The sequence below is a fragment of the Aquarana catesbeiana genome, linkage group LG05 (genome assembly GCF_042186555.1).
Source record: "Aquarana catesbeiana isolate 2022-GZ linkage group LG05, ASM4218655v1, whole genome shotgun sequence".
In the NCBI taxonomy this organism is placed as follows: Eukaryota; Metazoa; Chordata; class Amphibia; order Anura; family Ranidae; genus Aquarana; species Aquarana catesbeiana.
This window is the reverse complement of record NC_133328.1, coordinates 257,446,947-257,460,649: the sequence shown is the minus strand read 5'-3', so window position 1 is coordinate 257,460,649 and position 13,703 is coordinate 257,446,947. Positions and strand designations below refer to the sequence as shown.

General features: G+C 45.6%; 1 protein-coding gene and 1 long non-coding RNA gene across 3 annotated transcripts in view; one reads left to right on the top strand and one right to left on the bottom strand.

The window, feature by feature from the left end:
• Positions 1–13,703, bottom strand: part of LOC141144746 (uncharacterized) — a 102,146-nt gene that overhangs the window by 22,048 nt on the left and 66,395 nt on the right. The gene's annotated exons all lie outside the window — the stretch shown is intronic.
• PDCD6 (programmed cell death 6) overlaps positions 1–13,703 on the top strand; it is a 137,216-nt gene that overhangs the window by 106,543 nt on the left and 16,970 nt on the right. For both annotated transcript variants that reach the window (XM_073630726.1, XM_073630727.1), the window contains one exon: positions 6,021–6,179. In XM_073630726.1, coding sequence (XP_073486827.1) covers positions 6,021–6,179 — 159 coding nt within the window. The remainder of the gene's footprint in view (positions 1–6,020; positions 6,180–13,703) is intronic.

Sequence of the window (13,703 nt, the reverse complement as noted above, 5' to 3'; positions counted from 1 at the left end):
ATCGCTTTCTAATTTTAAAATTAATTTTTCTAAGTCTGAAATTCTGCCGATCCACTTGACCCCCGCATTGACTAACAGCTTACAAGCTTCGTTCCCCTTCACCTGGGCCAAATCTTCCATTCGGTACCTAGGTATACAATTAACAGATAGTCTTGATACCCTCTATGCTGCAAATTTTCCACCGTTACTTAATACAATTAAAAAAGATCTGTCCATCTGGACAAAGACTGCGTTTACATGGATAGGTCGCATTAACATCATAAAAATGAATATTCTGCCCCGAATACTTTTTTTTTTTCTACAAATGATACCAATTTCCCTGCCCAAACATTTCTTTTCTCAAATTAATAGCATACTAACTAGATTTGTGTGGAATGCAAAAAAGCCTAGAATAGCTATGAGCATCCTGAAGCGCTCAAAACTAACAGGGGGCTTGGGGATCCCAGACATCTTAAAATACTATAGAGCCATCGCTCTCCAGAGGATCCTCAACTGGCGATTCCACACCCGGTCCAAATTATGGGTCTCCCTGGAAAAGTGGTTAGCCGGCAGGAACCTGGCCTTTGCTCCATGGCTGCCACGTGAATACCGAGGGTTGTCAGATACAACCTCCCTGTTGACGACCCATGTTCTTTCTGTTTGGGACACATTGAACATAGCTCTAAAATTATCTCCACCAATATCCCCGCTTGCTCCGTTAGGGGGGTTCCTTTGGTTCCCACCAGGTGAACAAATGGCCTTTTTCGGCCCATGGGTGGATGATGGAAATGCCAGTTGCGGAAAATTAACGAGGGATGGCAAACTGAGTTATGAAACCTTGCAACGTGAACATGGGGGTTCCAAACTGAATTTCTGGAGATATAGGCAGCTCCACCACTTTTTCTAAATCCATGGGCGTTCCATAAGGGACATTTCCACTCTTACTCCATTTGAACAACTCTTTATTGAAGAAGACCCGATCCCACACCTGATCTCAGAAATGTATCGCTTACTAGGTACCACTGGCAATCTCAGAATAACTTACATACGGGCATGGGAGAGGGATTTACAGTTAGATTTTTCCACATCCCAACTCACGCACCTATACCAACTCACTCATTCGAGCACTATGGAATCCAAAACCCAAGAAACAAACTATAAGATTCTATCACGCTGGTACAGAGTGCCGGCTGATTTGGCTCGTATCTACCCCACGGTGTCGGATCAATGTTGGAGGGGATGTGGCCAAAGAGGTATACTCCTACATATTTGGTGGGAGTGCCCTCTGATCAAGCCATACTGGAATGACATTAAGTCTAGTGTGAAAGAAATTTTAGATCTGGATATTCCTCTGTCCCCAGCCTATTTCCTCCTGCATGTCCCCTTGACACCGATTGGTAGATATAAAAAAGTGTACTTCCACATCTACTAAATGCGTCTAGGCGCCTTGTTCCAATTTATTGGAAACAATCTAGGGTTCCTTCAAAAGAAGATTGGATAAAAAAAAGTGAACGATATTAGGGAAGCAGAACATTGGATAGCATCATGTAAAGGAAAGACAGAACGTTTTGAAATTATATTGGGCCCATGGAAAGACTATGTGTTCGATCCGAATCATATGTCTTCGAGTTTAGACATGGCACTACTAGAGTTAGCAGAACCATCCTTACGATCCCGCTTAGATAATGTAAACAAGACCCATTGAAAGACATACTTTACTTTACTTACTATAAAGAAGATATATTATTGGGAGACTCGCCCGGCACAGACCAAAAGGGCCTTTTTAGGCTAAGAGGTATGCTCCATACCCATTCCCCTCTCCCTTTCTCCCCTACCCTCTGACCCTTTTCTACCTGCTATTCCTTTACTCTTACTCCTTTTGCACCCTTTATTTCTATCCATATTTTTGTTTATATGACTACTTAACGTCTCTGTTACCAGGCGGTTTTCATTTAAGATACTTGTTTGTCTGGACTCATGGTGGAGATGATTGGCAGCAGAAGAACTGCCTCGTCACACGGAGGCAGAGGCCCACTTTTTCTGCTTCCTGTCGGGCAGGGCAGGGGGGGGGGGATGTCCTCCTAGAAACAGCGAGAAGGGAGAGGTTGTAGGAGGCTATTGCCCCCCTCTGCCTGGATCGCTGATGGAGGATGACCCCCATGTAAACACTCCAGCTCATATACCACTTATGGAGGTTTGTGGCTAATATCTGACCGGTTTAAGGTCTCTTGACCATCCTGACTCAGGAACTCATTATAAGCTCCTGATCTCACTGGCACCTTGGGTCCAACTTAACCTTTTGGCTCTAGACCATACCTGGATGTTTTCTATATGTTCTGCGTGGCATTTCTGTAATGTGTGTAGTCTTTTATACCAAAATGTTACTAAAATAAAGACTCTACAAAAAAAAAAAAAAGACTCATGGCTGTATTAGATCAAAAGGGTGCTTCTACTAAATACTGAGCAAAGGCTGCAAAGGGTCTGAATACTTAGGACCATGTGATATATTTCAGTTTTTCTTTTTTAATAAATCTGCAAAAATGTCAACAATTCTGTGTTTTTCTGTCAATATGGGGTGCTGTGTGTACATTAATGATGAAAAAAATGAACTTAAAGGATTTTATTATTATTATTCAGGAATTATATAGCGCCGACAGTTTACGCAGCGCTTTACAACATTAGGGCAGACAGTACAAATACAATACAATTCAATACAGGAGGAATCAGAGAGCCTTGCTCATTAGAGCTTACAATCTAGGAGGGAGGGTCAAGTTATACAAAAGGGTAATAGCTGTAGGGATGAGCTAATGGATAAAATGGTGCAGTTGTTAGATGGAGGCAGGATAGGCTTCTCTGAAGAGGAGAGTTTTCAGGGATTGCCTAAAAGTGGATACGTTTGGAGACAGTCTGACAGATTGGGTTAGGGAATTCGAGGATGGGCGAGACTCGGGAGAAGTCCTGGAGGCGGATATTGGAGGAGGTGATGAGGGAGCTAGAGAGCAGGAGGTCTTGGGAGGAATGGAGAGGGTGATTAGGTTGGTATTTTGAGACTAGGCTAGTGATGTAGCTGGGGGCAGAGTTGTGGATGGCTTTGTAACTTATTGTTAGTATTTTGAATTTAATTTGTTGGGCGAGTGGCAGCCAATGGAGGGATTGGCAGAGAGGGATAGCAGACACTGAGCGGTTTGTAAGGTGAATAAGTCTGGCAGCAGCATTCATGATGGGCTGAAGAAGGGGGTAGTCTATTTAAAGGTAAGCCAATGAGGAGGGAGTTGGAATGCACAATGTGTGTGTGTGTGTGTGTGTGTGTGTGTGTGTGTATGTATATATATATATATATATATATATATATATATATATATATATATATATATATATATATATATATATATATATATATATATATATATATATATATATATATATATATATATATATATATATATATATATATATATTTATATTTATTTTTTTTTTTTATTCTCACAAAAGTGAGTACACCCCTCGCATTTTTGTAAATACCGTATTTATCGGCGTATAACACGCACTTTTTTCCCCTTAAAATCAGGGGAAAATCGCGGGTGCATGTTATACGCCGATCCCCTGCGATCCGGAGCTGCCAGATTTTCAAAATCGCCGACCGCGATTTGAAAATGGCGCCGAAATACACAGTGCCGGTCTTCGGCTCTCCTCGGCCACTTTTGTCTTCACTCGAGCGCCGCCCGAACCTAGCCGAGTGTACTCTGCTAGGTTCGGATAGCTCCGCTCAGGACTACGAGTGGAGCCGAAAGTAAACGAGAGCCGCCGGCTCTGTGTATTTCGGCGCCGGCGGCGCCATTTTCAAATCGTGGTCGGCGATTTTAAAAGACAGGATGGCAGGGGTCCGGGATCACGGGATGCAAGGCTGCACTGGGCAAGGCTGCACTGACAAGGCTGCACTGGGGCAAGGCTGCAATGATGGGCATTTAAATGTAAGTTTTTTTTTTTCCTTAAAATTCCCTCCTAAATTGGGGTGCGTGTTATACGCCGATAAATACAGTATTTTATTATATCTTCATGTGACAACACTGAGTTTACTTCCTCTTTGTTTCCCTGCAAAGGTAAAGCATGATGGGCTACTATGCATCGCAGGGAGGTGACAAATGAGCGGAAGTTCCACTTTTTTGGTTGGAACTCTGCTTTAAGCCTCAGTGTTTACACAATTGCTCACACGCTCCTATTTCGCCTGACCATATTGGCCTAATTTCATTGCTGGGTACGAGAAAGCAGAGCGCATCCCAGCATCCAGTACCCTGTTGCCTACTCTGCAAGGTGCTCAACACTTGGCAGGCCCAGCCCAGGAAGTGACAGACTGCATGAAGAACTGTCGGGTGTCATGTGGCCTAGATTTGGTCTTTCCTCTTTGTACTCCCTGCCTTCTTTTTTCATCTTAACTATGCTTAAAATGGTTGTAAGGCAAAAGGTTTTTAATCTTAGTGCATTCTTTGCCTGAAGATAAAAAAACCTTCTGTGTGCAGCAACCCCCTGATACTTACCTAAACCCCATCCCTATCCAGCAATGTGCACAAATGCCTCGGCCGTCCGGGACTCACCCCCGCCCCCCCCCCCCCTCCCCGATTAGCTGAGACATAGCAGCGGCGCCATTGGCGCCCGCTGCTGTCAGCCAATCAGGAGAGAGGGGGCGGGGCTGAACCGTGGCTCCATGTCTGAATGGACAGAGTTGCAGCTCAGCTCGTGTGCCCCCATAGCAAGCTGCTTGCTGTAGGGGCGAGGAACCCGAGAAGAGGAGGGTCCAGGCTGCTGTGCAAAACCATTTCATAGAGCACATAAACATGTTTTATTTTTAAAGAAAAAAGAGACTTTAGTATCTTGTCTCCTACCACCTGCCTTTTACATTTACAATATTGTAAAAACCATAGGTCACATATACTGTTATGTAAGAAGTAATTGGTGGTAAGTGCAATTTTTTTCAGGTATGTATTTCCTGTAAATATTACTGCTGACACAATTTGAAATGCTTTAATATACTGTAGATACTACCACTTTAGACCTTTTTGTCTGTCCTTGATGTTTACAATGTAACCTTCCTATCTCATCTGTATAAACTTTGCGTGGAATCTAGTTACTCTACTATTATGTTTTTAGGTTGTAGGACAAAACCCATGCAATTAGGCCTCTTTCACACGAGGGATCCGTATGTCCGTTTTTCATCCTTCCGTTTTCGGATGAAAAACGGACATACATTCATCCCTATGGAGCGTCGGATGTCAGCGGTGACATGTCCGCTGACATCCGACCCCGCTCCGATCCGAAAAGTGTAACGGAGGAAAAACCTACTTTTCCATCCGTTATCGGATCGGGTGACGACGGACAATACGGTCCATCATCCGATCCCCCCATAGGGGAGAGCGGCGCTCTGACAGGTCCGTAGCTGCACAGCGTGCAGCGATGGACCTGTCATCTTCCTGCTCAGCGGGGATCGGCGGAGCGATCCCCGCTGAGCAAGTGGGTGTTCACGGGGCGGATCATCACTGATCCGCCCCGTGAGAAAGAGCCCTTACTGTGAGAAAATAAAAACCCTATGAATATAGTATCCTAGATGGGATTCATATAGAATGATGACTTATATGTAACACTAGGAATGAATAAGCACCGATGAGGAACAACATGACAGTGAGCTATGAATAAAGAAAACAGGAGAGACTAAGCAAGGAGTACACACGTTAAGAGTCAGAAAGTATAAAAGAGGTACTGAGAACCAGTGCAAAATATTTAATGTTAAGGGAGCAGAATGTTTGGTGACAGGAGTTCTAATACAGGTTTGTAGGATGGAGCAGATAAATGTTTCCTAGGATGGAGGATTGTGAGCTTGGAACAAGATGAATAGTACCAGTGAAAAATAACATCTGGTCTGTAATAGAAATGTATAGGAAGATATCCTAAAATGAATGGCATATACGTTTTTTTTTTTTTTTTTTTTTTTTGCAGCTGTTTCAAGATTATATAAACTGTTCACTAACCCTTTTTATGCTCTTTTTCAGCTATGTTTGATCGTGATTGCAAAGGTGGTGTAAACTTCACTGAATTTACTGGGGTGTGGAAGTTTATCACTGATTGGCAGAATATATTTCGGACCTACGACAGAGACAATTCTGGTTTTATTGACAAGGGCGAATTGAAACAAGCCTTATCAAATTTTGGTAATTTTTTATTTTCTTTTTTGGAAAGTTATCAGCTCATGAAAACCCCAAATCCACAATCTCAGAAAATTAAAATATTGTGAAAAGGTACAATATTCTAGGCTCAGTGTCCCACTCTAATCAGATAATTAAGCCATAACCCCTGCAAAACGGTTCCTGAGCCTTTAAATGGTCTCTGTCTGGTTCAGTAGGAATCACAATCATGGGAAAGACAGGAAAAGGCCATTCAAAAGTGTTTGGACTTTCACAAGGAGTGGACTGAGGCTGGAGTCAGTGCATCAAGAGCCACCACACACAGACTGAGCCTGGACATGGGCTTCAAATGTTGTATACCTCTTGTCAAGCTACTCCTGAACAACAAACAACATCAGAAGCGTCTTACCTGGGCTAAAGAAAAACAGACCTGGTCTGTTGCTCAGTGGTCCAAAGTCCTCTTTTCTGATGAGAGCAAATTTTGCATCTCATTTGGAAACCAAGGACCCAGAGTATGAAGGAAGATTGGAGAGGCACACACTGCAAGATGCTTGAAGTCCAGTGTGAAGTTTCCACAGTCTGTGTTGATTTGGGGAGCCATGTCATCTGCTGGTGTTGGTCCACTGTGCTTCATTAAGTCCAGGGTCAACGCAGCTGTCTACCAGGAGATTTTGGAGCACTTCATGGTTCCTTATGCAAACGAGCTCTATGGGGATGTTGACTTCATTTTCCAGCAGGACTTGGCACCTGCCCACACTGCCAAAAGCACCGAAACCTGGTTCAATGACCATGGGATTACTGTGCTTGATTGGCCCGCAAACGATGAGAAAAGATGAGACATGAGACCGAACAATGCAGAAAAGCTGAAGGCCGCTATTGAAGCATCCTGGTCTTCCATAACACCTCAGCAGTGCCACAGGCTGATGGCTTCCATGCCACGCCGCATTGAGACAGTAATTGCTGCAAAAGAGGCCCAAACCAAGTACTGAGTACATATGCATGCTTATACTTTTCCAAGGTCTGATATTGTTCTATGTACAATCTTTCTTTGTTTTATTGATTGCATGTAATATTAAAATTTTCTGAGATTGTGGATTTGGGGTTTTCATGAGCTGTAAGCCATAATTATCACAATTATGACAAATTACGGCTTGAACTGTCTTGCTTTGCATGTAATGAGTCTATCTCATATATTAGTTTCACCTTTTAAGTTGCATTAGTGAAATAAATGAACTTTCTCTTTCGTTCATTGACGGACATAGCACCATAATCTTGACCTTAGGGTTATATCGCCACCTTTAGGAGAGGACTAGGCAGAACATAGGAAAAAAAAACAAGCACAGTACCGCCCAGGGGTCGGTCCTACTGGCAAAAAACCCCCACTCTGCTCCCAGCAGCTCAGTTTTTTTTTTTTTTGCCTAGTCTAGAAGGACCTGGCTCCCTGTGGGGACCAGTGGTTCTTTGAAAATGGTTGCTTTTTTTTTCTTCCTGTGGTATGCAATCAACAGCTGGGCTGGGTGACAGGCTGGATAATATAGATCCTGGTAGTCTCCCCAGCCTGGCCATCGAGCACGCGCAGACCTTAGCTCCGCTCTGGGTCGGTCACGACAGGCCCCATTCTGGTCTGGGGCAGCCGGCGAGCTCTATGCTCCGGGGTACACATATGACTGGACTACTGCTGTCCGAGTCAGTGTTGCCATGGCCGACAGCCATTCCGTACTATGCGGGAGATGGATCTGTCCGTGGAGCGCGTCCAGCAGTCCCTGCAGGAGGGGTAAGTATGGCTCCACCTGTTTAGGCAGGCTGGAGCAGCTGGGCACTCCCTGGGGGGGTCGATTTAGGGGTTTATTTTTCTCTCCCTTTCCTCCCTCCCTGTCTCTTTCCCTCCTCCCCTTCCGAGGGGCGCTGTGTGGCTGAGCATAGGGGGTGTGTGGCACTTACCTGGCTGGGGGGGTCTCCGGGTGCCTGGCAGGGGGTTGCTGCCATTTTTTTCCCCTTGTTTGACCGCCATGCAGGGGGAATGGTCGCCACAGGAACCGTGGCCATTTTCCCGGAGTTGCGGCCATTTTCTTGGCGCGCGGCAGCCATTTTCCCGGCGTTTTCAGGCACTTTTGTCTGAGGCAGCCATTTTCTTGTAGCCAAGGGGGAAGTTTTCTGTTAGTTCTCTAGCGCTGGGCGGCTGTTTTAGCCAGGAACAGCGTAAAACTGACACAGAACACCTCGTGGTTTGGACGTCTGCAGAGGGGAGAATGGCACAGCACAACGTCTTGGTCAGGGTGGTGAGTCCTGCGGGGGGCCCCTCAGTCTGTGGCAGATAAGAGGATAGGCATTTTTTGTCTCTTGCCTTAGGTTCCGGGTGGTGACAGACGAGAGTGGGTCAGGCATGGCATCTGATGCTGGTGCTTCTTCCCCAGACACCCCTGTGATAGCAACCGGTTCCCCTGGACCTGCGGGGCCCCTGGACGCTCTGTTTCCAGGGTGGAATTGGCGTGCAGGCGCAAGGCGGGTAAAAAAACGTCCCCATCTTCTGGGGAAAGCTCTGATTCAGACTCTGGCCCAGCAGTGGCAGGCGGCCCCTGTTCTGACGCTTCAGAGGTTGCGACCATGACCCTTCGGACAGTGAGGAGTAATCTTCTGAGTCAGTTTCAGCGCAGGAAAAACATCTGTTGGACGGTGATCACGACGGACGCCAGCCTGACTGGCTGGGGGGATTTTGGGCATCCAATCAGCCCAGGGTCGCTGGACGCAGGAGGAATCCCGCCTGTCGATCGATGTTCTGGAACTGCGGGCGATCAGGCAGTGCCTGTCCACGTGGTCGCAGAGGCTGCAGGGTCGTCCGGTCAGGATGTGAATGGAGGAATCTGTATGGTTTGTTTTTTTTTTGTTTTTTTTTTCAATTCAGGCTGCATGGAAAAACAAGAATATTCCAATATATGCCCAACAAGGACCAGCAACATATACCGGTATGTTGCTGGACTTTGAGTGGTTGTACCAGAATGATGCCTGCAGGTTTAGGTATCTTGATATAGTTTTTTTTTTTAACTGGCTGTCGGCTTTCATGTAAAAGCAATCCTAGTGGCTAATTAGCCAATACACTGCTTTTACAAGTAGTGGAAGGGGCCGTGTCTATGGTTTTCTCGGGCTCTCCTGTTCCACCGGGGAACACGAGAATGCAGCCGGTGGTTCCGCCAGCTGACCATAGAGCTGATCGGATACCAGAATGGCTCCAATCATCTCTATGGCCTAAGACCAGAAGCTACGAGTATTTCATAACTTTGGTTTCACTGGATGTCAACAGCGCCATTTTTAAATTGGGAAAGCACCAATCTTGGTGTTGTCAGATGCTTTAACGGCTGAGGAGAGATCTAGAGTCTAATACACCGTACGCCTATGCAGCGGCGTCTTTTGTCGCCGCTGCATGAGTGTGCGCATTTTTCAAGCATGTCGTGTATGATATCTATGTACGCGGCATAAGATCATCTTTTATATTTTACCAAACGTTTGGGCAATATAGTGTGTTTTTTGTGCAATAAAATTCAAAAAAATTTTTTTTCCCCCCAAAATTCCATTTGAAAAATTGCTGCGCAAATACTGGGGGGGGGATTTTGCAACACTGATCTACCAATGTAACAATGATCTACCTGTAAGATTTGTTAGTTAAAAAAAACTGTCTCCTAAGGCTCGGTTAACACCTGACAAGTAGCGTCCCATTCAGTACAATGGAACCGTTCTAATCGGAGCGACGCAAGTCGCTCCGACTTAGAAAAAGGTTCCTGTACGACTTTGGGGGCGACTTGCATAGACTTCTATACAGAAGTCGTTTTGCAAGTCGCCGCGGAAGTCGTTTGCAGGTCGCCTCGGTGAGGCGACCTGCAAGTCGTGCCGCCTCTGGTGTGAACCGAGGCTAACTTTGCTCCAAAATTCAAGGCAAATTTTAAAGCCCTGTCCTATGTGATGAAAGAAGTTAAGCAAAAAAAAAAAAATAATACACCCAAGCACATTAACCTATCGCATCAGGGACGCCTGTGCTTGAAAAATATGAAGTGCAATACACATGTTGCATATCGCTGCACACACTGGGGTGAGGTCAATAATTCTAGCACCAGACCTCATCCATAACGCTAAACTGATGACCTATAGGGGGCTTTTGAAGCATTGCCTATGGAGAATATAGGTTTGACATGTTGGGTATCTATTTTACACGGTGCAACCTCATCTTTTATATTTTACCAAAAATTGAGTGATATATTGCATTTCTTTGCCCTAAAATTCACCTTTCGTGTATTTTTTACTAAAATGTTGCATTTCCTAGACCTTTACAGTAATATCGTGTGACATAAAAAATTTTAACTACCGCTATTTTATTCTCTAGGGTGTTTGCTTTCAGAAAATATATATTTTGGGGTTTTGTATAATTTTCAGGCCTAAAACTATTTTTAAAACGTGTGCAGAAAGTGCAAAAAAACTGCTGGCAGTCAAAGGGTAAAAGTTTTTTTTTAAAAGAAAACTGGAGGTCACATGTTCCCCGTGGAGAGTGGAGCTCCAGTCTGCAGCCAGATACCATCGGGAAATGCAGATGTCACAAGAAACATGTCACCTCTACGTGTTGTTTCTAATGTCTATTGAATGATTGTTGCATTAAAGTTCATTAAACAAAAAAAGTGGAGTGGAGGTCACATGTTTCCTGTGGATAGTGGAGCTCCAGCTTCAGCCATTCATTGTTTGATACAGTAAAGTTCAATAAAATAAAAAAGTGGAGTTGAGGTCACAGGCTTCCTGTCAAACGTGGCGCTCCACTCCTCAGCCAGACCCCCTTGCCTATTCCTGTATAGGTAGGAAGTAGAAGTATGGCCATTTTGAAGAAATACCATGTGGGCTGAAGGTCCTCATCCATCTTCTTGCCTAGAGTGGTTTTCTAGTTTTCACTGGAATTAAGACCGTGTCTTGCCTTTTTTCCTAGTTCACAATTGGCAGGGAAAGGATTACTGCATACTCTGGTTATAGTTCGGGTGGTTAGGATTTACTTGCATTGCCAGCACAGGCTGGAATCCTGGTTTGTGCTGCCAAAAGAGTTCTGGAAAGGCTGCTGGCATCTAGGTCAACTATTTCTCATAGGATCCAGCAGTTAATCATTCAAGCCTATAGTTTGAAAGGCAAAATCCCACCCTTGCTGGGGAGAGCTGCTCTACCAGGTGTGTGGGTGCATCTTGGGCTATCGGGCGTCAGTGGCTCAGGTTTGTAAGGCCACTATTTGGTCTTTTGGTGTATGCATTCTGTGTTTTTACAAGGTGCGTGTCAAAACCGTGGGAGATGCTGCCTTTGGCCTCAGCGTATTACAAACAGCAGAGTAGGTCTTTCTGTGTGTCAGGTACCATGAATCAGACTGAGCTAGAAAATGCAGTAAAAATCTCACCTTTTTAATGTAATGGTAAAAATGGTACAGATCAGTAAACGTAGTCAAAACATAAGCCAGGATCGGAAGCCAATGCAGGTAGTCAGACAAGCCAGTAATCGGGAAACCAGAGATCAGCGTATGAAGAAGCGATCAGCGAATGAACAAGGCAGTTTAAATAGCCAGAAGGGGCTGGCTGTAGATGGGACTGATGAGCAGGAAATGATCACCAGGTGAGCCACTGCAGAAACCATGAGTGCTGACAATTATCCAACAGCTGAGCAGCTTGAGCACAGAAGAGAGCTGCTGAGAGCCCAGCCCTGGCAGTACTCCCTCCTCAATGATCCCTCCCCCTCGGAGGGGCACCAGGTTTGAGGGGAAACCGTCTACGGAAAACACGGAGGAGGACAGGAGCATGTACGTCTGAAGATGAGACCCAAGAGCGTTCCTCTGGACTGTACCCTTTCCAAAGAACAAGGGACTGTGTGCGCCCACGGTAACTACGGGAGTCGATGATAGATTGTATCTCATACTCCTCCTGATTCTCAACCTGAATTGGGCGAGGATGTGGTACCGAGGTGGTGAAGCGGTTGCACACCAAAGGTTTTAATAATGAAACGTGGAATACTTTAGAAATACGCATGTTGGAAGGAAGAGCTAAAGCGTAGGCCACTGTGTTAATCCTACAGAAAATACGGAAAGGCCCAATATACCGCAGTGCCAGTTTCGGTGAGGGAACACTGAGTCGGAGGTTACGAGATGACAGCCAGACCCTCTCCCCAACTTGATAGGAAGACGCAGGACAGCGTAGTCGGAGGCAGAAGATCAGGAACCAGAAGGGATGTCAGCCGGGTAAAGTCTTTCATAGGAACACAGTAGAGAATCTCCAGCTATGTTGGCGAAGGCACGAAAGGAATGAACAAGGCAGTTTAAATGGCCAGAAGTGGCTGGTTGTAGGCAGGACTGACTAGCAGGAAATGACCACCAAGTGAGTCACTGTGGAAACCATGAGTGCTGACAATTATACAACAGCTGAGCAGCCTAAAGCACAGAGGAGAGCTGCTGAGAGCTCAACCCAGACACTCTGGTGGCAACTTTATGTGATGGTGTCTCCCTCCCCCTCAAGGGCATTGCTTTAGGACATCCCAAATAGTTATGAATATAACCGGCTCTGTGTCTTGTGATGTAAGATAAAAGATAATTTGGATTTTTCCTACATCTTGAACAAATGTGTGTCACCGGTGCAAGCAATTAAATAATTAAATAAAATTAGGTTGCTGCAATCAAACTACACCACTAGGTGAAAAAATAGAAAAATATGTGTTGAATGTGCTACTTTACTTAACCACTTCCCGCCCGGCCCATAGCAGATGACGGCCGGGCGGTGGTTCAGTTATCCTGACTGGACGTCATATGACGTCCAGCAGGATAACATGCCGCCGCGCATCGCGGCGATCGGTGTGTCAGTCTAACACACCGCTACACCGATCTTGATAAAGAGCCTCCGGCGGAGGCTCTTTACCACGTGATCAGCCGTGTCCAATCACGGCTGATCACGATGTCAATAGGAAGAGCCATTGATCGGCTTTTCCTCACTCGCGTCTGACAGACGCGAGTAGAGGAGAGACGATCGGCGGTTCTCCTGACAGGGGGGGTCTGCGCTGATTGTTTATCAGCACAGCCCCCCTCATATCACCACACTGGACCACCAGGGATCGCCACTAGGACCACCAGGGAGAGGGGCAACATGTGGATGGCCAGGTATGTACCCCATGGCCATCCACATGTGCCCACAAATGGGCACTGATTGGCACCATTATATAGCACTGATGCCCAGCAATGCCACCCTAAGGGGCATCAGTGCTACCCATCAGTGTCCATCGGTGCCACCTGTCAGTGCCCACCTATCAGTGCCCATCCATGCCACCAATAAGTACCCATCAATGCCACCTACCAATGCCCATCAATGCCGCCTATCAGTGCTCATCGGTGCCACCTCATTGGTGCCACCTCGGTGCCCATCAGTGCCGCTGTATCAGTGCCCGTCAGTGCAGCCATATCAGTACCCGTCATTGAAGAAGAAAACGTACTTATTTCCAAAAATTTTTAACAGAAACAAAGAAAAACTTGTTTTTTTTTTTCAAAATTTTCGGTCTTTT